This window comes from Pyrgilauda ruficollis, unplaced genomic scaffold (genome assembly GCF_017590135.1).
Source record: "Pyrgilauda ruficollis isolate IOZ18807 unplaced genomic scaffold, ASM1759013v1 scaffold3, whole genome shotgun sequence".
In the NCBI taxonomy this organism is placed as follows: Eukaryota; Metazoa; Chordata; class Aves; order Passeriformes; family Passeridae; genus Pyrgilauda; species Pyrgilauda ruficollis.
In genome coordinates, this window is record NW_024524377.1 from 4,682,652 (window position 1) to 4,705,123 (window position 22,472).

The 22,472-nt window shown below is 38.0% G+C and overlaps 1 protein-coding gene across 2 annotated transcripts in view; it reads right to left on the bottom strand.

Annotated features, from left to right (window-relative positions):
- Positions 1-22,472, bottom strand: part of MGAT5 (alpha-1,6-mannosylglycoprotein 6-beta-N-acetylglucosaminyltransferase) — a 100,981-nt gene that overhangs the window by 18,571 nt on the left and 59,938 nt on the right. For both annotated transcript variants that reach the window (XM_041473027.1, XM_041473026.1), the window contains exons 10-12: positions 17,937-18,070; positions 13,960-14,093; positions 3,601-3,750 (exon numbers count right to left, since the gene is read on the bottom strand). In XM_041473027.1, coding sequence (XP_041328961.1) covers positions 3,601-3,750; positions 13,960-14,093; positions 17,937-18,070 — 418 coding nt within the window. The remainder of the gene's footprint in view (positions 1-3,600; positions 3,751-13,959; positions 14,094-17,936; positions 18,071-22,472) is intronic.

Genomic DNA, 22,472 nt, shown 5'->3' on the forward strand with positions numbered 1-22,472 from the left:
TTGCCTGTGTCTGTGTAAGCAGGGTGTTGCTCCTACTTTTATTAATCTCCATACAGAAATCACAAAACCCACTTAGTCAAAAAATTTGAACTCTCTGAAAAATTCACAGTGACTTGAAGGAAAAAGTTGCATCTGAAACTTTCTCGAAAGAAGAAATACTTCTCAAGAATTCAACACTGGTTCCTCCAGGAGAGCCTGGTCCAACTCCTCCAGCTGCCCACTTGGCAAGGGGCCCTGTGAGTTGGCAGGAAGGCTGCCAGCTCGCCTACCCCATTCTCCTCCGACGTGATGAATGGCTTTACATCCCCTCATTAGGAACTGCAGACATGGCTCGTTTTTGTCATGCTCTACACAGCTGAAGCAGCCATGATGAATCTCAAACAGCCCCTCCTGCCTGCAGAACTCCCTCCCTCTGCAATGTGCTGCTTTACAGCACACACACAACGAAATGGCAGCTGCACACTGCCCGGAATAACTGTGTCCTACCAGCTACTGCAGGACCAAAGACATTTTGGGAATGCAAAGCTCTGATGAAGAATCACAGGACTGAGCCCCCACCTATTGGTATTTTGCTGTCTAAGGACAAAGTGAAGCAGTGCAGCATAAGCTGACACTTCTGACTGGGCTGAACCATGTGATTTGTTAAATTATTATTTAGCTCTCCCTTTCTGAAAACCAGAACATTTGTCAGCTGACCTAACAAAAACCTGCTAACACAGTGCTGAAACCACAACCAAAGATAGACAATTCTTGCCCATGGTCTCAACACATCTGAAGGTTTCTGGAAGTTTAAGGACAAAGGTTGCTGTCTCCCCACGATGCTCCAGATGATCATTGCACCCACAGATGTTCCCAGCCAGGAGTTATGGCCCTGATTATTCCCACACCTGCAGCACAGGGACAGTCTGGTGACAAAACCCCATAACTAAATTAATTAGGGGACTCTGGCCATGCTGCCTAATGAATCAAGTGATTATGATTAAAAAGTGTCCTTGAACTGCACTGCATGCATGTGCACACACACACGGGGCTCCTCTGGCCACAAAGTCACCTTGATTTTTGTGAGAAACCTGCACTTATTTTAGCAATTCAATCCATGATCCAGCTGATACAAACACAATTGACCCACACAGGCAGCAGATGGCCACTGGTGACAGGTGAGCAGTGTTTTGTACTAAGCTGTGTTCAAGTATTGCCTCTTAAAGGGTATCAAAATCTGGCATACACAGGCAGCAAGAAGACTTGCAGCAAGTGTGTCTGTTGATCAGCACTGACAGGTAACCATATGCTGAGGCAGAACAGCCAGAGTACCTACGAGATACAAAGCATCAGCCAGCAAAAAAACCCCAAAAACCCAGCCACCCCAATCCCCCTCCAACTGAAATGTCCAAAAAATGAGATGGGAGATCTCAGTTTCCACTTTCAATCCCAGGATGCTGCTGTTTTGCTTTTTCTGTTCAATTAGATATATTGAAACTGTGTTAGACAGGAATAATAAGCAAAATGCATGATGCAATAAGCCATATTTAATTTCATTTCGTTGCAAAATCAGAAATACATTGCACTCATTTCCCTAACAATACTTATGTATTAGGAGAAGCAGATGGACTATTAACAGCTTATCATCAGGACAAAGTTTTGTTAGCCTGGCTGTATCCTAAATAAATAATTTCCTTAACAGGAAAACAGCTTTTGTAATTTGCAAACCTACTAACAAAAGTTCAGAAAAGCCATATAAAAATACTGCTTGCAGATGTAATTTTTAAAACTCTGACTTCCTGATCCAGGGTTCTGAAACACATCAGTGATTTTTTCAGTGCCATCTACTAAGAAATGCAGCAGATTCTGAAAATTATTTTCCCCAATGTTATCAAGAAAAAAACAACTATAACCAATGCACAACAACAGAACAAAAATCATTAAAATCTAAAATGCTCTAGGACTCTGACAACAGCACAGATCCATGGTTTTCACCAGATACTTTTTGTGAAAAAGAAGCAATTTACTATCTCAGGAGTACTTCATAATCCCAACACAGTCTCTTCTATCTGATGCTGCAATTACTGCTCAAAATCTGAGTGGAAATAGTCTGTTCCCTCCTGTGTCACAAAATCCATAAATTGTGTAACATGTAGATATCAACTTGAATTTGTCCTAAATTGAATGGGCCTTTACATTGCATCTTAAAGCACAGCAAATATAACCAATAACAACTAGATGAGATATCTAGTTAATACTGAAAACAAGCTTTTTAATGTGATACATGCAAGATGGCTGATAAAAAATAAGAGAAAGGTTTAGTTAAATATAACTATTATTATGAACTGGCACTTGTATAGGGACTTCAGTAATTCTACAGGAAGTGCATTTGTTTATTTTACTATTTCAGTGAATAGAACACATGTTTTTTTAGGAGGTAGTCACTGTTCATGCCTGGGGTTATTACAAGGTCAATATTCTTCCCACATTATGATTAACACAGGGATTTCATACTCCACACAGGGATTTCATACTCCACACAGGCAAAAGCTGTGTAATCTCAGATTATCTGTGACGAAAGCAAATGTTGATTTTTTAATATGCAACATTATGTGTATCTGCATGCATCAAGCACATACACACAGTGGTTGCATTTAAAAACTCATAATTTACCGACAGCTGTCACACAGAGATGTCAAATTACCATCATTTTCCCAAGTACTTCAAAAAAGAGATCTCTGCAGTTGTGTGGGAAGCCTAAGAGGTGCTTGCTTTTTTCTTTTCTTTTCTTCTTTTTTTTTTTTTTTTAAGAGATTTTTTCTGTGGAAATGCACAGCAAGAAACTATCAACAGCGGTGCACTTTCACAGATTTTGCTAATTTTAAACACACAACCCCCTTCTTTCACCAACTTGAAGTTAAACATCCTATTTAAATGTAATCTACTGAAGTGTTTGAATGTTGAAAAGTACCACAAAGATTCTGGGAAGGGCAGAGAATCCCGACAAAACTGTGGGGACAAAAGTTTATTTCCATGTATATCCTGTCCCCCATCCCTCCCTTGACTCTGCAGCCACAGGCAAAGCACATCACAGAAAGCCACGCTCCTGTGCTCACTCTCTGTGCCCAGCTGAGGCAGAGGAAGGACATGAATGGCAAATTCTTAGCAGCTCTGCTGTTCTCCCTGAGGGAGCAGGGTGGCTCTGGGTTGAAGTCACCGCGAGGGCACAGCAAGCGTGCGGCTCTGCGGCGTCTGGGCGTCACCTAAGCTTGACCTCAGGCACGTAAAACAGAGCACATTCTCAGCTGATAATCTCCTTGAGCTGAATATCACATTCAAGAAAATGAAAAATGTATTTATCCCTGTTTCTCAAGCTGGTTGTTAGATGGGACTGTAGGTTGTCATCCCAATTTTCTAATATGAGCTGTCAATCCACCAAACGGAGACATGATGAAAAATGTATTCTTGGCACACAGAACACAACTTAAGCTTCTTTACACATGATATTTTTTTTCAGTGCTTTTAAATTAGGAGCTTATTCATAGGAGGTGAAATGCATGCACTTCAGACACCCTCTGCTTGGAGATATTTTTTGCCACCACTCCTGCTTGACAAACTTACTTTGGTTTCCCTCAGCAGAAACTGCAAATCCCGCCCGCTGAGTATTCCATGGTTCTTTACATAGCCAGGAATGTACATGGTGCTTGTCCCATGAACAGTTCCATGGACCTCCATATAGGTGTGGATGACATCCAGATAAGCCTTCTTATCCTGTAATGGCAAGGAAAAAATAGTTTCAGTTGTTACGAATTTGAAGCAGCAATATTTAATCAGAGCTGGTTTTTTATCTCCTGTATCACAAAACCAGGGATAGAAGTTCACTCATTCCTATTTGATTTCTATAATGTTTGATCTTTCATTACATTATTAGTTTGGTTTTCTACTAAACTGGAAGAAAACTGCAGCTTTTTCACTCGCAGTTGAGGTATAAAGAAATTAATACCAAGGCCCTCTTAATTTCTAATTGGACAAAAACCAGGATGCCATCAGACAGCTGTAATCTCAGCATGCTGAAAAAATACTTGGCCTAAAAATACTAAAAACCCATTTTGAAATATCAAATTTTCACTGTTTTGGTCAAAGATGCAAAATAATTATCTTCTTTGTGAAGAAAAGGGTGAATGTCACCTTAGTAAGATGCAGTCTTGCCAAATGAATACTGAACACACCCCTTAATGTAAATACCCAGCATCTGAGTTCCATGAGAGACCCACAAATGTTCTGCCTACCTGAAGCTTTAAAGGCATTTTGGAAAAGACCCAGAGAAGAGTCTGGCTTTAATGTTGCATTTAAAAAAAATTAAGAAAAAATAGTACACCATCCTAGTTTGCACACAAGAATTACTTTAATTTTCAATGCCATATGTTTTTTTGAGTTTTAAAGACTACTGGCATTCCAAGGCAATTAGCTGAAGACTGTATTTACATGCAGTCTGCAACACAGATAAAACGACTTTCCCTCAATATTTTCACATACTCTTAGTAATAGCTCTAAAATCAGGCAACAAGTTGCTGTACTTCTTGGCAGCAAGCAAGTTTTTACCAATTCTACTTTCACTCACTATTTTTGTCATGTAAATTCCGTGCACGGTTCCTCCACAGCCCTGTGTGAAAGCTGGCCAACAATTTTACTGAATTTCATTCAAAAGACAAGCAGAGTAGTGAAAATCCTGTCTTTTCCAACCCTAGAGGAGCAGGTATCACACTTAGGTGGATGAGTGCTACTTCTTACATCTTCCTTGCTGAATTCTTTGCTGCAGAGTGTGTCTAATGGGTGTAACAATGGTTTCTCCCTCACCCTGCTCTGCTGGTGACCTGCTTGTGCTGGGCAGGATGTGCTGAGCCATCCCTGAGTGCTCCTTTGGCAGCTCTGCCAAGGCTGCACCAGCCAGACACTGTCCTGGGCTAAGTCTTACATAAGCCAGCCAACAGATAAAGACAAAGATGCTTTCTTGTTCAATGTGGCTGCTCTTGCTATTAATTAACACAATTTATTCAAAAAACCTAAAAGCTTGTTCCATTTTTTACTTCAAATTTGAATTACTCTGTAAGAGATATTCCTGACAAAATTGCTAAAATATCATAATTAGAAACTGGGAGAAACTCATACACTTTGTCAAGAGAAAATCCATTTAGAACCTCTTCTTTGGAAAAGAGCATGAGAAATATAAAAGGAGTAGCCTGGTCTTGTTTCCAGAGGATACATTAATCCTGCCTGGCTTTTAATGCATCCAGAAGTCTGGAGTGTTCAGGGTTCTCAATGGAAGAGAAGGCAAGGAAGCAGCAGGTGCTACTGACATGATCCACCTGTAGCAACAACACCGAGGCACTTGGCTCAGATTTTACTAACTCATGACACAAACCCTGGTGACACAAATGCACTCTGACTCAAAAAAAACCCAAAAAACAAACCTGAACAAGAAGTAGCTACAAAGAACAAAACCAAGATTACCTAAAATTGCACTTCTTTTCAAGACTGCAATGACAATTTTACAAACCTTTTACAGCATACTCAGCTATTGTAAAATGGCATTAACCATGCACAGACTTAATGGGAATAGTATTTAGGAATATAACTCACTTCTTTCCCAATTCAGAATCTAAAACCACAGATAAAACATTTATTATCCAAATAAATGGATAATTTATCCAACCAAAATCTCAGTCCTTTATTTCTTTATTTACTTTGAGTCAAAACAACTGTTTTAATAATCATCTGCAAAGTACCATAAAAGTACTATTAGCACCTTATACTTTACCTAAAACTCACTAACATTTGTCTCCTTTTGCAATTAAGTAGCCCTGAATTTCCAGATTCCTTGCAGACGAGTGTTATTTTGGATCATAAAAGTATATATTCTAGGAAGCCACCTCAGAAAACTGATCAGGACACATAATCAAATTCTAGACATTAAAAAGAGTGAATTAGAAAACAAGAGAGTGCAAAAATGGCATTTATAAACAGAAAGACTACATTAGGTAAAGCAAGAAATGTGACTTGCAAACAAAATATTAACATTCCTTCAACTATTTATCTGCTTTCTGAGTTGCTCACTTGGGAGCAGATATAATTATTCTTTTATCTTAAACCACCTGAACTTTACTTTCTCCAAGGAGGATTCAAAGAGACAAGATCAGGAGCTGTTGGGGACTAATGCCAATGTGAAATTCTCTGCATTTTGTGTCAGACTGCACTGTTCACCCTGCTGTCCACACTGCAAACCTAGACTCAGAGGAGGGAAGATAATTACATTAAAAAAAAGGCAAATAATTTCTCCTCAGAATCAAAATGGAAATGCAACAGCTACACAAACTTTTTCCGAAACAATTTTTCAGCAGCTAAAATAAACATGCCATTCAGGAGAGTTCTTTTTGTTGATCACTGACTGCAGAACTGCTATTACTGTTCATCAATCACTTCCACCTACTTTTAAAAGCATCATGATAAGGCCCTTCTCATCAAAGAAATCAAGTGACAACTGTTTGATAAGTCTTTCCCTAGGACAATGTTGGCAAGAAGACACAGCATGAAGAGGTGAAATTTTAAGTTTGGTGGGTGAAAAATTTAAATATGAAAGCTACAAAAATATGTGGTGGAAACACAGTTCATCAAGAACTAAACTCTACTTTTGGTTTTCTCAGTGGCAATTAACAACTCTGCTTTACCAACAGTTTGCCAGCCCAAAGTAATGACAGTATTTTGCAATTTTGGACCATTTGGGTGCCCTCACAGAACACCAAAAATTCAGCACTGAATGAAATTAAGCATGAGGCCGACTGCATTACAGAAGAGCTTGATTCAGAGTCCTGAACTGCTTTATTGCTTGAAAGTTCAGACTGCAAAACACATGTAAAACAGCCCATATATCCAGCCTCGCTTCCTTGCATTGAAAAATTCAAAAGGAAATGGTTTTATAAAGCTTGACAAATGTTATTCAGAAAGGCAAGTACTGGAATACATCTTTGTGTATATCCTAAATGCATACTGTGAAGTAGAGAAGTCCCATCATCTGAGTGCTTATCTGTAGAAGTGTCAAGTCAAAAGTAAGCCAAAATGCAGTGTACATGCAATGTATGACAATCAAGATTGTGACACAAACATAATCTTTGCTCAGGAACTGTCACCCTCTCAAAGACTTCTCAAGACATGCCTGAATAATGAAAATCCTGTCTACCAGGGAGCTAGAAGAGTGCACAAAGGCTGGGGAATATTAAGAGATTCAAATGCATACAGTGTTTTTTTTACAGAGGTAAATCACAAAGAGCAGATTAAGTCTCCTCAAAGTAAAATATGAAACTTTCAAATTTATAAATTTGGATTTGCCCTGAATTCCCAAATGGATGTGGAGAAGATTCAGTGATTCATTACTAGTAAGTATAAATTCTATACTGACCAAGTAATCTGAAATTTAAATAAAGAGTTACCTATGTAACCACTCAAAATGACAATGACAATTCTTCCTGTCCAAGGAAATCATCTCTCACCAAACTGCTAGCATTTTCTAAAGAAGCCAATCAGCTTGTAGGAATTCTTTGAAGGTCTTCAAGGAATTAAATCTCTTGGGGAGAGACTGGGAATCACTCTTGTGAATGAACAGTCATCATGTGAAAGAGAACGGAGAAGCAACAAGATTCATACTAACTTCAAAATGTTGGATAAAAACATCATAATATTGAACACCTGGGATTTTAAAGCTTTTGAAAAACGCCTCTCAGTAATCTAAGGGACAGAGAGACTAGAAAAGAGACCATCTGATAAATTCAATTGTCACCAAACCCAAGAAATAAACTCTCCAACCAATTAGTCAGGTTAGAAAGCTGACATTACTTTATTAGCAGCACTGAATGCACGGGGAATTCTCTCAATAACTTAAGAGACCAGGTTCTATTCCTGAAATTAATGCATATTCATCACTTTTTCTGAACACATGCACATGTGCTAATTATTGCCATGGACTTTTCTGGGTATGGTTCTGCTCTTTTGATGAATTTTTTCTCCTTGACAGTATCTCAAATATGTCATCAAGTCATAATGTACTTCCCTTATCCTTCTTTTCTCACACACACAATCCTTGTTCTCAAAACTGAGATATCAGCCAGTACATATTAATCACTAATACCAGTAAACAAGGAGGCATTAGCTGGCACAAGACTTATTAGTCTCAGACACAGGGAGTTAACACAAGGCCACATTAATCTCTGGCATTTGTACTAAGCACTGTGTGGTACAAAACTAAGCATTAACCATGAATGTGGGGATCATACATTATGCGCTGAAGTTGAAAGTATTTTCCAACATCTTCCCCTACTGCTGCATAGACTTCTTCTCACAGAAATAAAACCTGTTTGGTAACTAAAGTGACAGAAATATTGAAAACCAATCTTCACTTCAAGTGTGAAAAATAATCCCTGAGCTAACCAGTGTCACTAAAGAATGATCACTTCATTATACTAACGCATGATTATGGCCCACGAAAAAATCAGTCCATTGTTCAGTAGGAGTCAATCTATTCACCAACCAAGTAAATGATGGGAATTTTTTTGAAAGAAATCCAGAAATAAAGAGAATATTATAGAACTATTCTGTAAAAACCATTCTCTCTCTCCCTCCTCACACACCACTGCATTTCTGGTCCATTTTCTCAAACAGAAGCTGAAAACATTGGACAGTATTCTGAGAGGGGTAAGAAGGATCCAAGATACAGGACAGTTTCTGCTACACACAGAAATCTGCAAGAAATTCTTTAACAATCCTTCAGTTTGAAAAAGACAACTTGTCAGAATATGAGGGAGGTTTACAAACCCATAGCTGGCATAAAGAACGTGGATAGTGACTGACTATTCAAAATGTCCTGTACAAAGAAATCCAAACAAAGATCATGGGGGACAGGTTTAGAAAAATGACCAAGTTAGCTACTTCTGCAACAGGTCAGAGATTTGAGGGACCCAATGACAGAAAAAGCTGCAGAGGCAAACCAAGTTTGCATAGGCTCATGATCAAACAAACACTTTGAAGCCACAAACACTTTGAAACCACCTCTTACTGAGATCTCAACAATGTGTGACCAGACAGTTTATCAACAGAGAAACAGATTCAGGAAATAAACTGAATTAGCAAAGCTGCAAAGAGAGAGAATTTGCAAGGGAAGTATTATATAACTTTGCCATGCTCTTGCTCTTCCTGAATGTCCATTTTTAACTTCTTTTTTAGGCACCATATATCTCTGAATAAAACACACATTGGCACATACATAAATTCTGCACAAAGAATGAATAAAACATCTCAGTGAAGGTTTAGGATCAAGCTGGCAGAGCTTGAAGAACCTTATCCACTTCCCTATCCTCATCTTTTTCATCCATGAAGGTTTGGGGTTTTTCTTTCCCAAGATTTGACAATTTCATTGTCATGCAATGCACACCAACACCCAAGCAGCGATTTCCTGTCCTTTGAATGGAAATTTCCAGAACATCCTTGTTCACTCTAAGTGCTGAAGGAGAAAAGTGAAGGGGCACAGATGAAAATAGGAAGTGGGACCAGAGGAAGAAAAGGTTGTGTTGGTTTTGTGCTAACCAAAGAACAGTAGGTGATTGTGTTAATCAGTACTGTAAGACCTCAGTAATTCATTTTGCAGCTGAAGAGTTCTGCAAAGTGAGAAGCTGATCACTGGACTACCTGACAGGTAAATATCCATGAAAAATACAGTTTTATTTCTTTCTTCATAATAAATTAAATTCTAATTTTCATAATAAATATTAAAGAACAAGCCTTTAAAGTTGTACGCTTTTTTACTGCATTCATTTGTTTTGACTGACTTGTTTCTGATCCATACTGCTTCCAGAAGGAAATAGTGAATTTCAGAAATGTTGCTGAGCTAAAGTGTCTGGTTCATTCCAATTTGTTAGATTTGTGGCATAAGGCAGGACAGAGCTCGTGGTGCCAGGCTCTGGGGTAAGTTTTGATCAATTGATAAGCCCCCAGTGCTGCTGCACATTTGGATGCACACAAAATAGAACAACCACAAGAAAGTTTGTGAGTGCACTGACCGCGTGGGAGAAAAGGTGAGAAGGAACTTCTGTCCTTACTTATTTTTCTTTCAGTTTAAAAGTTGAAATAAAATATTTATTCAAAGTACAATGCTAAACACGAAGTACAAAAACCAACCAGAAGGAAGGGACTTTCCTCCTGCTTCGTGCAAGAGGGCACATGATGGGGAAATTACATTCCATCACATGTTCCCTGGAGCTAGGAAGGGAACATTAGTGTGAACAGCCTCAGTGATGTGCTTTCCCATTGAGAACAAGCTGAAGGTAACCATTTCCAATGCAGCTCTTCAAAAGTTGCTATGCAGGCAGTATATATTTAAGGAGAATGCCTAGCTTTTCAAGTAGCATTAGTAAGAAACTCCCACATTATTTTCCCTCTAAATATACAAATATTTTCAATATTTGCTCCAACAGACTATAACAAAATACTAAAGCTGTCATTATATACTTATGTATGCCTATTTTCTGGTAAAAGCAGCCTTCTGACTTCTCTCACAGCAACCCACAATATAAAAAAAAAGAAATAGCAAGTACTGCAAAATGAATCTTGACTCTTTCTGCTAGGATTAAGGGTCAAATTAATGGAAGAGTATAACAGTAAGTTGCAGGAAGAAGAACAAAGAATAGACTTAGAAACAGCAGCTAAGGCAACATGAAATGCTCCAAACATTCTCTTTTAATTGAAATGGTCTGTAATTAAAGTAAATTTTGATAATGGAGAGCATTATGGGTTTCACACACATTTTATAAATCCCCCACTTTGGCATAGATAGGACTCTCTTTATTCCTCAGTACTGCCAAAAATCCCAAACAAAACCCCAAACCTTTTATCCCAACAAACACTTGCCCAGCACTTGATAAATGTTGCCCTTCATAGCTCACCTCTAAAGATAACTTTTGGAAATGTGGCAAAAAAAATCTTTAGGACTTCCTGTTTGTTATCCTCAACCCACCTATGGCAGATTTAGTTACCAGAGGGAAATAAAGCAGATTTATCTTACACCCTCTGCACCATACATCCTTCCTGACCTCAGGAGGTGTACCCAGACTTGGCCACTGTGGGATGGGATGGACGTCACTGGGCTCAGGCACAGAAAAAAACCCATAGCCATGGCTGTGTAAAGCCATGGTGGTTTATACAGCCCCAGGGAGAAGAGGTCCTGTGCACACTTCAGTCCCACTTCAGCCTGCTTGGTTTAAAATTAAACCATTGATTTGTCACTGCTATTGCCCAAAAGCACCAAAGTCTGGGGACAGGAACACTCTCCCCTCCCCACTGTGCTGCTCTAATGACTGATCAGCCCCAGCAGTGACACGTACTCTGTGCAGATTACACTTCTCATTAATTGGCCATGTTCAGTAGAAAGAACAGGAGCAGGATAAATAGATTACTCTGGTTCCATACAAGCCATGGTGGCAGATGAAAAGAACACTGAACAGGGAAAATGAAAGAAACGTGAAATAAGCAAATTACACAGACACAAGATTAGTTCAGGCTTTCTCTTGATCACAAGAATTGGATTTTATCACTCCAGATAAGAAATCCCACACTAACTGATTCAAAGTCTATCTGCAGTGATTTGCACTTTATATGTGAGTGCATATGGGCATGACTGCAGCTACAATCTGCAAGTTACAGTTTTAATCTGCTCAATGTTACCAGCACACAGTACACATTTTAACATGGCCAGATACCAAATCAAACATCTTGGAAAAAACAAGATAGGAAATACTGACATAATACAGCAGTGACATGAAAAGCAGCACTTTAAAAAAATGATACAAAGGTCTTGGCTGAGAGGTCCTAATGGTGGAAGGGGACCTGCCTAAAAATGAGACAGTATTTCCTTTTGGATTTGATGCTGGTATGGCCCACGTGCCCTTTGCAAACCTTCACCTTTCAAGAAGAATGTTAATAATCTTGAGAAGGTTCACAGAAAACCAACATGTGAAAACTTTTAAGGATTAGAAAGCACACAGCTCTCAGGGGTTCAGCATATACAGCTTTTCAGGAGATGACTGTGGGTTACTTTGACCTCAACCTATACATTACTGCAGGGCAATAGAACAGAAACATCATCAGGCCAGCTGAGAAAGTTTATAACTGCTACAAAGACTCGAAACAACCACATGGAAATCTGTACCAGAAATAATGCAAAGTCTTTAGGGAGAAAGCAATTGTTAGATTGTTAGAGGACTTCACCAGAGGAAACAGTGGCCTTTCCATTGTGTGCTATTTAAAAATCAAGACTGGATATTCTTTCCCAGAAAGCCATGTTTTTGTCTCAATCAGTCCATGAATATCCTGTGTGTCATACAGAATCTGAGACTAATCACAAATCTCCCCTCTGGGCATATAAACTATCCATACACACTTCTGAATCCATACAGACTGAATAAACTGAGAAAGATATATATGTCAGTGAGAAACACCCTGGTGACTAAGGAGCTGTCTTGTTCCTTAAATCCAGCTAGTATTCAACAGGTCCTTCTGCTGATGTGCACTGCAAATCAGGTCAGGAAGTTTAGAATATTATTGTATGCTGCTGTTCTTGAGAGACTGATAATGAGATCAGTCACAAGCAAAAGTGTAAGTAGAGTCACATGTAAAAGTACAAGAGCCTAAGCTTGAAAAGACTTGAAGAAAGGATTCCAGCTCTGCTCCAGCACTCTGCAGACAGGAGAGACTGAACCCAGGGGCACACAAATTCCTTCTATACCATGATCCAAACAGAATAAATTCCTTCATGTATTTACTACATATTTTCTCAGCACAGTAGCCAAGAAGCATCCAGCTCTACTTGTTCTGTTACCACTGCAAACATTCTACTGCTTCTATCAAGTTTTAGTTTTGCTTTGTCTCACAGATAGACCATTTACTCGTAGTTATCGTCTTTAGAGAATTTATTCTGTATAATCTCAGTCATCAGAATGAATGCTGTTTTTGTGGTTTGAAAAACTGTGCAGAAGCAATATTCTCATGCCAATAAAGAGAAAAGGAAAGACAATGCGAGAGCCAGGTGGTCTCCCACTGTCACATTGTTTGGCCCTATGTATGGCACTGATGAGTTCCCTTTTCAGCTGACAGGAGGTTTAAAAATAAGGTCTTTTTAGACAGGAGGGAAGGCACATGGAGGATATGGGCATGCAGAGTATTTGGGCACACAGAGCTGGAGGTAACTTGGAAGAAATCCAGATACTAGTAAGTAATCTCTTTGAAAACTGCATGAGACACACATTTCCAGGTATTCAGCCTGGAAGAAGGAGTCACAGAAAAGGACAATGGGTGAAAAAATAAGAGACCACTGTGACTTAGAAACACAATACACTCTAATTTAGTGAAAACATCACCAAACGTTGGTGTTGTTATTCTGCTGCTCTCATCTGCAGATGAAAATACAATAATGGCAATATTAAAGAAACAAAACTCTGATATTTTTACAGGAGATAAAATGAGACTGCACACTTTTAGAGCCTTTCGTGAAACAGAATTTTCATCTCAAAAAGCAGCACATTTTTCGTTGTAGATATAAGAACAGAAGCAATTGAGAGCCAGGTTTGCTTATGATTAATGAAAGTTCACCTTAAATTTTCCATTATGTTTACCAGCCTTCTACATTTTCTAAAATTATTGTGACTTTAAGACTATATTTTTTGTTCTACCAGAAAGGTGTACAGAAATAGCAAAGGATCCACATCAATCTAGACAGAAGTTTCTCTAACAGAAAGACTTCAAAATGTTCAATTTAATTATTCAAATACATTTATTTCCAGAAAAATAACTTAATGGGTTTAGACAGATGGGACACTTTCAAATTGTGCTTTATTTTATTGATCAACATAAATTTACTCAAGCATATGAGTATAAAAAACTCACCTTCCAGAAATTATCTACTTTGCCATAAACGAGAGATTGATTCTGCCTTTTGATGTCATTAATGTGTTTAATGTCACTGGAATTCAGATGCTGCTCTACCACAAATCCAAGGAAGCTGTTATCTGGAGTGTGAGCTGTAACAAACAGAGCAGATTCAGCACCTTTGAAAATATTGGTTAATGCTACATTACAGTAAATGTTGTCAGAAAAGAAGCTATAAGGAACATATTATGCAACTGATCACCTCCTTCTTATTAGTACTGAAGGACACATCTGCTTGCTTTATTATCCAAAAGAGTTTTTATTAATTTTAAGTCCTGCTCCATATGCCTACTGGAGTAAGCAGCTATTTTCTGTCTTGTTTCTGATAATCAAAACTCTGCAGCTGGACTGAGTCCAATGGTAATGATATTTTTTGTCTGCATGCTAAGCTTTATTTTATTATTAGAGATAAAAGAAACAGAAGAAATCCAGCTTGACAAATCTCAGAGATACAATACCAACAGTTTGAAAACCCCCCTGGATTTATGCTTGTTAGCAAAGATGCAAGCAAAGATTGCTCAATGGCATAAATAAATTTTAACAAATTTCTTGGATTCACGTCTTACAATGGAATTACCAACACCGACCACCCAACTCTCTGTGTATTAGGTACCCATGCTAATTACTGGCCTACCAAGTCACACTATGCAAATCAGAATACAAATTGCATTGCCTAATTCACCCAGACATAGTGATCATAAAATATTTAAATGTGGCAAATGAAGTCAGCAAAACTGTTTTCAATCCAACCCAGGTGAAAAAAGACTGTGTGCAAAAGTTATGTAACTAATTCATAGTTTTTTATTATTATTTTTAGCCCCTTTTTTCCAGCAGTGTCAGTCACTGTTCTCCCCCCTACAAAACACAGATTTTAGGCTCATGAAAAGCAAGGGGTTTTATTGTTTTGGATTGGGTTTTTTTGTAGACTGGATGTTTAATTCCAGCGATGGACTCCAACACTCAGTGCTTCAGGTGGAAATCCATCCCTACTATATAAAAACTACTCCAACACATGAGGGTTTTTTGCCTCTAGAAAGTGCCATAGCCTCACAAGTGCACATAGAAAAAGGCTGCACTAAACAGCAGGATCTCCTCCCTAGGCCTCCTGTTAAACTCTGGCACACAAGCTGATAATTAATCACATTTTCAAAAGCTTAAGAACACAGAACAAAACAAAAACCTCCTAAATCCAAAGACAACACCCCAGGCATTTTCGATATGTGCAATGCTAAACCTATACCAGAGTTATTAAAAAAAATTCTATTGCCATTATGAGGATTTGCATTTTTGTTCCTGAAAATCAGCCAAGTGGATAATGCAGGAGAACAGAGAAACCATACACAGTGTACACGTCCCTCTGCCATTACACTTCATCTTTCAAATGACAATTACTCTTTTTCACAAAAAAATGCCTCAGCAACAGCCAGGCACCCACTCAGACCCAAGGACTTTTAGAATTCTACACAGCAAACAGCACATTTCAAATATGTCTGAAATGGGCATTTTTTCCATCCTTTCATATTTTTGGATGAGAGACTGCATTCAAAGGAGAGGCAAGGCAGTACACACTCAAAAGAAAAATAAACCTTTGTTAAAGTTAGCACTTAGAACTGGTGGAATTTAATGCCTCAAACACCACGGACAGGAAGCAGCACTCAGATGGATTTTTAAGCAAGATCACGCACTTTTAGAAGTACCAGGGCTGTTATTTTGCATGAAGGTATTTGAATTAAAAACATGGAAAACATAAAAAGGGGGAAAAGCTCTCATGCTTCTGGGAAACTCAGAGAACAGTCAAGCACTTGGTAATATGCCACAGGTTTGAATATGGCTTGCTTGTTGCTCAGGATAATTTTCTGCCCTTATAATCAGAGTTGTCAAAACATAATAGAGTCTGGGGATCTTGGGAAGGTGTCCAGAGTTCCAATCTGCTATAAAATCTTTACTGATGCATAATATGCACTTTTAATTACAACCCCATAAAGATGGTGCTATCTCTGCAGTGGAGAACAAAACAACAAATATAAACTTTAAAGATCACAAAACATGTTGACTCTTCTGCACCTAGCAAAAAATAAAAAACACCAAAACCAAACAACAAAAAGAAGGAAAAAAAAGAAGAAAAATCTTTGAATAATCCACAGCACTGGAACCACTCATGCTTCAGAATTAGTTTACCTGCAATCTATTTACCCCTTTTCCTGCAGAAGAAAACCCACAGTCATTTCCAGCAGTAAAAATTGGAAATGGTTATTTATTAAAATTCCAATACAGTCATACTCTTTGGAAAATTCATTATGAAGCAATTTTCTCTGCACAAGAAACAGTACCTGTGGCAGTCTGTACTGCCACAACAGAGATGTCTAGAGAGAAGATTTACTTTCTTCTGCTTTTCATGGAGTGGGACTGAGCAGTGCACACACAGCTGTATCACCAGTGCTCATCCAGCTATTTTCACTGAGTGCATCATCCCCCTTGGTGCTATCTTGAACAGGCCTCACATCTGAATTTCCCAACAGCTGGACAACTTAAACAAAGAATAATTGAGTCCCTTTTCAATTTAGGACATAAACTAATAAATATTAGCAAATGTGGATACAAAACAAGCTCTGCTTACTAATATCCAGACACAAACTCTGCAACCACTTTCAAGTCACATTTCACCACCACATGTTTTGTTACTTGCTTCCCAACAACTGTGAATGCAGCCTTTTATCTCTCTTGAACAACCTACACTTATATTTCTCTGGAAAAACTTGCACAGCAAATGTTGACAGACAAAATATGCCTCTCTCAAGAATTCTACAGGGCAACTGAAATCAAAAGCGTGTCAACCCGACAGCAGCATGTATGATTCTGCTGTGAAAAGCAGGAAAGTTTCAAAGATTGATGATGAAAGCTGATGAGAGAGGACAGAGCCCTGATCTTAATGCCAGACAGGGACCAGCGCCAAACTCTGGAGGTGGGCTGGTCACCGTGAAATGTTTCCTTACAGGTTTGGTGAGCAGCCTCTGCACACAGCAGAAGGCACTGCCCTGAGCCTCCCTTGCCCTGCACCTTTCAGAGACAACACACCTGAATTACTGCTACAACAGCCCAGAGGCAGATCCCTTGATTCTGGAGCCTACTGCCATAAAGCCAAAGACTAGGTATAGACCAGGTCACACTAACCATTTAATCTGACCCAATTTATAGAGAATTTGTACCTTTTTTTTTGTGTCTGTTTTGTTTCTTTTTTAGGTTCAGCTAGGTCACTTCAAAAGATATTTATTGATGCTTCAAAGATCTACAGCAGTGCTGAAATTTACTACTTATTTTACAATAGCTTTGTATACTACTGGCAAATAATTGTTAGTCAGTTTACCTGAGGATAAATGAAAACAAGTTAGGTAAATTTTTTCACGAAGCCCTAAGAAAGTAGAGACAAAATTTTTTGCTGAGTAGTCATTTTAGAATTCTGAACGCAAAGAAACAGTGAAGGGATGGTGCTGCTGAGCTGCTGAAGAACAAAAGCAGAAATACAACACTATAGCCAACATAGTTCCAAACTTCAGTTCAACGTGATGAAATGCAGTTCATAAAAATGTAATCTAGCAAGTTCCTCAAAGATCTATTGCTTTATAGTAATATTAAAGAAAGCAAAAGTAACAAAGCCCCTGATACTTGAGGGAAAAGCCAAGCACCACTTTCCACAGGTACCCAGGGCATAGAGATCCCTACCACTATTTATATTAGCTCAGTATTTTTGTTTTCTCATTGCTGGGTGGAAGGACAACAGAGCTTTTGCACAGTCTACAGACACTGACACAATTCCTCTCATTTAGCAGTTGCATTTTATTAAACTTTGAATTTGTCTTTCATAATGAAAAAAATCTTCTCAATGACAGCATTCCTTTTTAAAGCTCTAAATTATTCATAAACACAGAAGTACTTACGGAACATTGTATAAAACTGCTGTGGATTGAGGTTCCACTTTCCCCATGGTGTCTTGTGGCCTTTAGACTGGGCATAATGGGCATGGTTAAACTCTGGCTCAGTCCCAAAGGAATCCAGAACTCTTAGCATACACCTGAAAAAGAAAGAAAATGTACTGTAGGTACAACTACATATGTATATATAAGAATGTGCATATATATATATATAGTTATGATAATTAAAATGTGTTTTGTCTTTGTTTGCAGCTGTGGAGAACATATACACTGAAGGTATATTTTAATTTCAAACATTTCTGTTCATATTACATTCACAAAGATGTTATGAACAGCAAATTCAAGGATATATGAGATATTCAAATAACAGCCCTGGAGCTTATTTTGTCCTTACAGAATGAAGCTATGCTTTAAAATCCAAGTAGAGCTTATGGGAATGCCACAGTGGCCACCTGCATTTCCTAGGGCTCTGGAGTAGAATTTAGGCAGAAGAAGAGAGGATTTTCCATGTGTTTTCTAAAGTTCTCAACCATTACCACAAACCAAATGCAGCAACTAAGGGCCACATGCCAGGAAGATCAGAGCAGAAGAGGACATTGTCTTTAGAGAATTGTATTTAATCTCCAGATTCTGACTTTTAGACCGACTAAAAGCACTGAAGATGGTTTAATATGCTGAGTTCTTGCAGTCAGCTCATTTATTTGTTTATGAAACATTTTCTCATAGACTTTTGAAGAAACAACATAAAAGTCAATTACCTGCATCAACCAACACACAAGAGAGAGAAATCCTGGCACTGGATTACAGAGGGCCTGGGATGAGAGAATCACACTCACCCTTTATTTAAAATCCTATTAATTTCTTGAAAAAGAAAGGGCACATAGTGCATGACAAGCAGAAAAAGTGTCAGTATGAAAAAATATGTCAGTATGAAGAAGTACATGTTATAGAATAGAGATTCTAGAAGTTATGCTTGCAAAATGCAGCCTGCCAAATCTTTGAAATGACTTGCACATAGTGACCACTGCTACTGAAGTGCATTACAGGGCTCCAGAGTCTACCATTCTTCAGCCCTCTACAAACAAAATTGCAGAAAAGACTTATACAGGAATTAAATAACATGTGCAATTGTGCTATAAACACAAACTCTTATCACTGCACATTGTAGCACTGGGCTGGTATGTGGCTAAGGAAGGGACCTCATGTGTGGCAGAGAAGGGAGGCAGCAAAAATGCCAATTTAAAAATGCCTATTTTTTTCAGTTTTCAACATTTCCCATACTCCAAGCCCATATGTATATTCTGTTCAGTAAAACACCTGATTTTGGCATTTAAAGGTGAAAGAATTTAGCCCTCAAATGGTGAAAGAACTAATCTCCAACTATTTTTCAGCTTTAAAAATAAAAGATTTTAGTCCTCAAAATAAATTTACATGTTACTTATATGTTGCTTCTTTCTCTAAAAGTATTCAATAATAATAAAGTGGGAACTTTTAAACTCTTCTATGAAACGCTACCTTCGTATTTCAAAATACAAATTGAGAAAAATGATGTGCTTTTTTAAACATTCACAGAGATATTTCAAACAAAAAAGAAAGTCAAAATATACAACATATTATGATTCACCAAAAAACAAAGCTGACAGATCATTTTCTGTGCAGTGTTTTCTGTCAACTGTTCTCAATGAAAATATTTTACAACAGTGGCAATTATCTCCGCATCACACAAAATACTCCAGCAGGACCAAAACAAGTTCTGCACTGATGAATCATTCAGTAATAAAAGCCCTCTTATTTCTTGGCAGGTCTTAAAACAAAATTCCTCTCAAACATACAGCTTTTGGCCAGGTACTTGAGCACAGGAGAATGAAAAATAGGAGAAAACTGCAACATTACTGGAGGCTGTCAAGAGATATATGTAAGGAGCACTACTCTGCTTTGTTGCCTCTCTTTTTTTAAAAAAATGTAAGATAAGAAGCACTAATGGTTCACAGGGATATGAGGAACCATGTCCAGTACATGCAGGGTCTCTGAATTAGGTCAGGCAATGTGATGCAACAGAAATCCAAACCAGAAAGCAGGAAAACAGAAGAAAAATATTTCTATGATTTGGTATAAACTAAGTCAGAAAAAAAGACAACAGAAAAAAGTGCGAGTCTGTGCAGGAATAGTATGAGAGATCAAAGTTTCAAGTGGTGAAACTAATCCATGAAATGTGGTAGAAAAGAGCTGGTAAAGATTTAAAATTTAGAAATGAATGCAATTGATAGCAGTTATACTGAATTGATATTTTAATATATGTAGGAATACCTTGACTGTCTACCCGACTCCCATATTCTCCATTTGTTTAACTTAATAATTTAGATGCCTTTTATTTTTTTATTATTTTTGCATACAAGCATTAGCATTTCTAAAGTGAAATAATTAATTTTGAAAATGACAAAACAGTATTTTTTTCTTATAACTCAGGGATATATTTTAAATTAAAATGCTAATTCGGTATACCTTTAATTTCAGTTTTCCCACTCTTCCTTCCTAAAATGTCACCTAGCTTTAGGAGTGAAGCTGCAGAGAATTGCAGCATGCCCTGAAATTGGTGTCAGAATAAGTCTATTCTCCACCTAATTAAAAAGAGGACTGGTAGGTAGTAAATTGCTTTAGAAACAGCCATATTAGTCTTTTTTGTCTAGCACATTAGAAGTGACAATTTTAGGGCTTTAAAAAAAATCAGACAAAAGTAACCCAGGATTATTGAAATGGAGCTTTTCTTTCCCCTTGAGTATTGGGCCGAAGCACAGTCTTAACAGAGCTGACCCAGTGGACATATTTATACACATTTTTTTGTATCCTTCTCCCACTTCATCAGGCCACTCAGTATTTGCATTTAAAATCTTAGGACAGAAAATAAACCTCCTAAAAAAGATGTGTTCTAGAGAACATGTACAAAGCAGGAACATTGCTCATTTCTCAGGATAGCTGTCACATTAATTTATTTCAAGAAAAAAAAGCCAGCTGGATTGTTGGCATATGGGAATGAGTCACTGCTAGAGAGACTGTGGAAAAATGAAAAAAATACCAGATTTTTATGTGCTGCATGGAGGATGAGGGTGCTAAGAAAGACTGCACTTCTCAAACTATATTAAACTATTAATTTGTATGTTGATTCACTGCACACAAACTGCATTCAAACATCCACACCTCAGAACTGAAAAATCCAGCACGTCCAGGCATTGCTCTGCTTGGAAATAAGGTGCAGTCCAAAATGAGATGTGTTCTGCTGTGCTCCTGCTATTTGCAGCACCAATTATCCCACAGATGAAGCACATACTACCAAAAGTCACTGGTGCTCTCAGCTGTGCAGAGTCTTTCAGAAATACTCACTCCCAAAGCAGCAGGGTCATTCTTTCGAGCTTGCAGTTCCAGAAACCTGATTTGCAACTACCAAAAATTTCCTCAGGGCTCAAGTTCACCCAGAAAGATTATATAAAGCACTCTTACCAAGTGACTGTTCTGAAGGCAGAGGCTTGTTCTGCCACTCTATTCTGATCTGAAGTGAATAAAAACATTTTAATTCATTTTTATCTGAGTCTGGTCTGCATAAACCAGACCTGCACACATCCACTGAAAAACATATTCTTTTGAGACAAACAATTATTCCTACTGACATAAAATACAACTGAGAAAAAAAAAAGCAGAGTTTGTAAAGAACAAGGGCTAAAAAGCAGCTTTGTTTGTGATAATGTTTATTTTATTGGAATTAAACAGAAATGGATGCCTCTGCTGTTATAAGGCACTTTGTGGTTTTAATTTCAAAACATTTTAATGACAAAATTTGTAAGATAACTCATGATGCTGGGAGAAAAAACAATGATTGGAAGAGGATCCTGAAATAGGATACAGCATCCATGCAGCTACAAATTAATTCCCCTGCTTTAATCAATTCTGTAGTCTCTGCTAGACTCTGGATCCTCTTTCGTACACTGAACTTGAGAAAAAGCCTCATGTAATTAGAGAGATTCACAATAAATACAAGTTTCATGAAAGGTATACAAAAGATGAATTGTATGTAATGACTCAAACCCCTAAATGTATGTACTTTAAAAAAGCAAATGGAAGGAAAAGCAGTATAGACAACATTCTAGGGGCTGGCAGAGAAGAGAAAGAAGAAATTTATTCTCCAGAACCCTCTTAGAATAAGCAGTAATGGGCAGTTAGCAAGAAACCAGGGCAAGAAAAACACTTTAAAGAAAAGCTTAACTATATAAAGCAACATGATGGGGCATCTTGTTCAGTCTTCAGCAAAAGGTGAGGCAAAAATCTCTCATGAAAAACAAATGCATCCTTATCTATTTTTCAGTCAGGCCATGGACTGGATGAGACTCCCTTCCAGTCCATCAAAGGCAGTGCTGAAGAACTCAGGCATTAAGATACCTTTTTCTCCCCCAAAAGCCTCAAAAAATTGTAACTCTAAGAAACCCTGAGGGTTTTAGTATAAAAGGGAAAAAAACTCCCAAACCACTCAGTTTTTGCTGTTTCTCTGTGCTT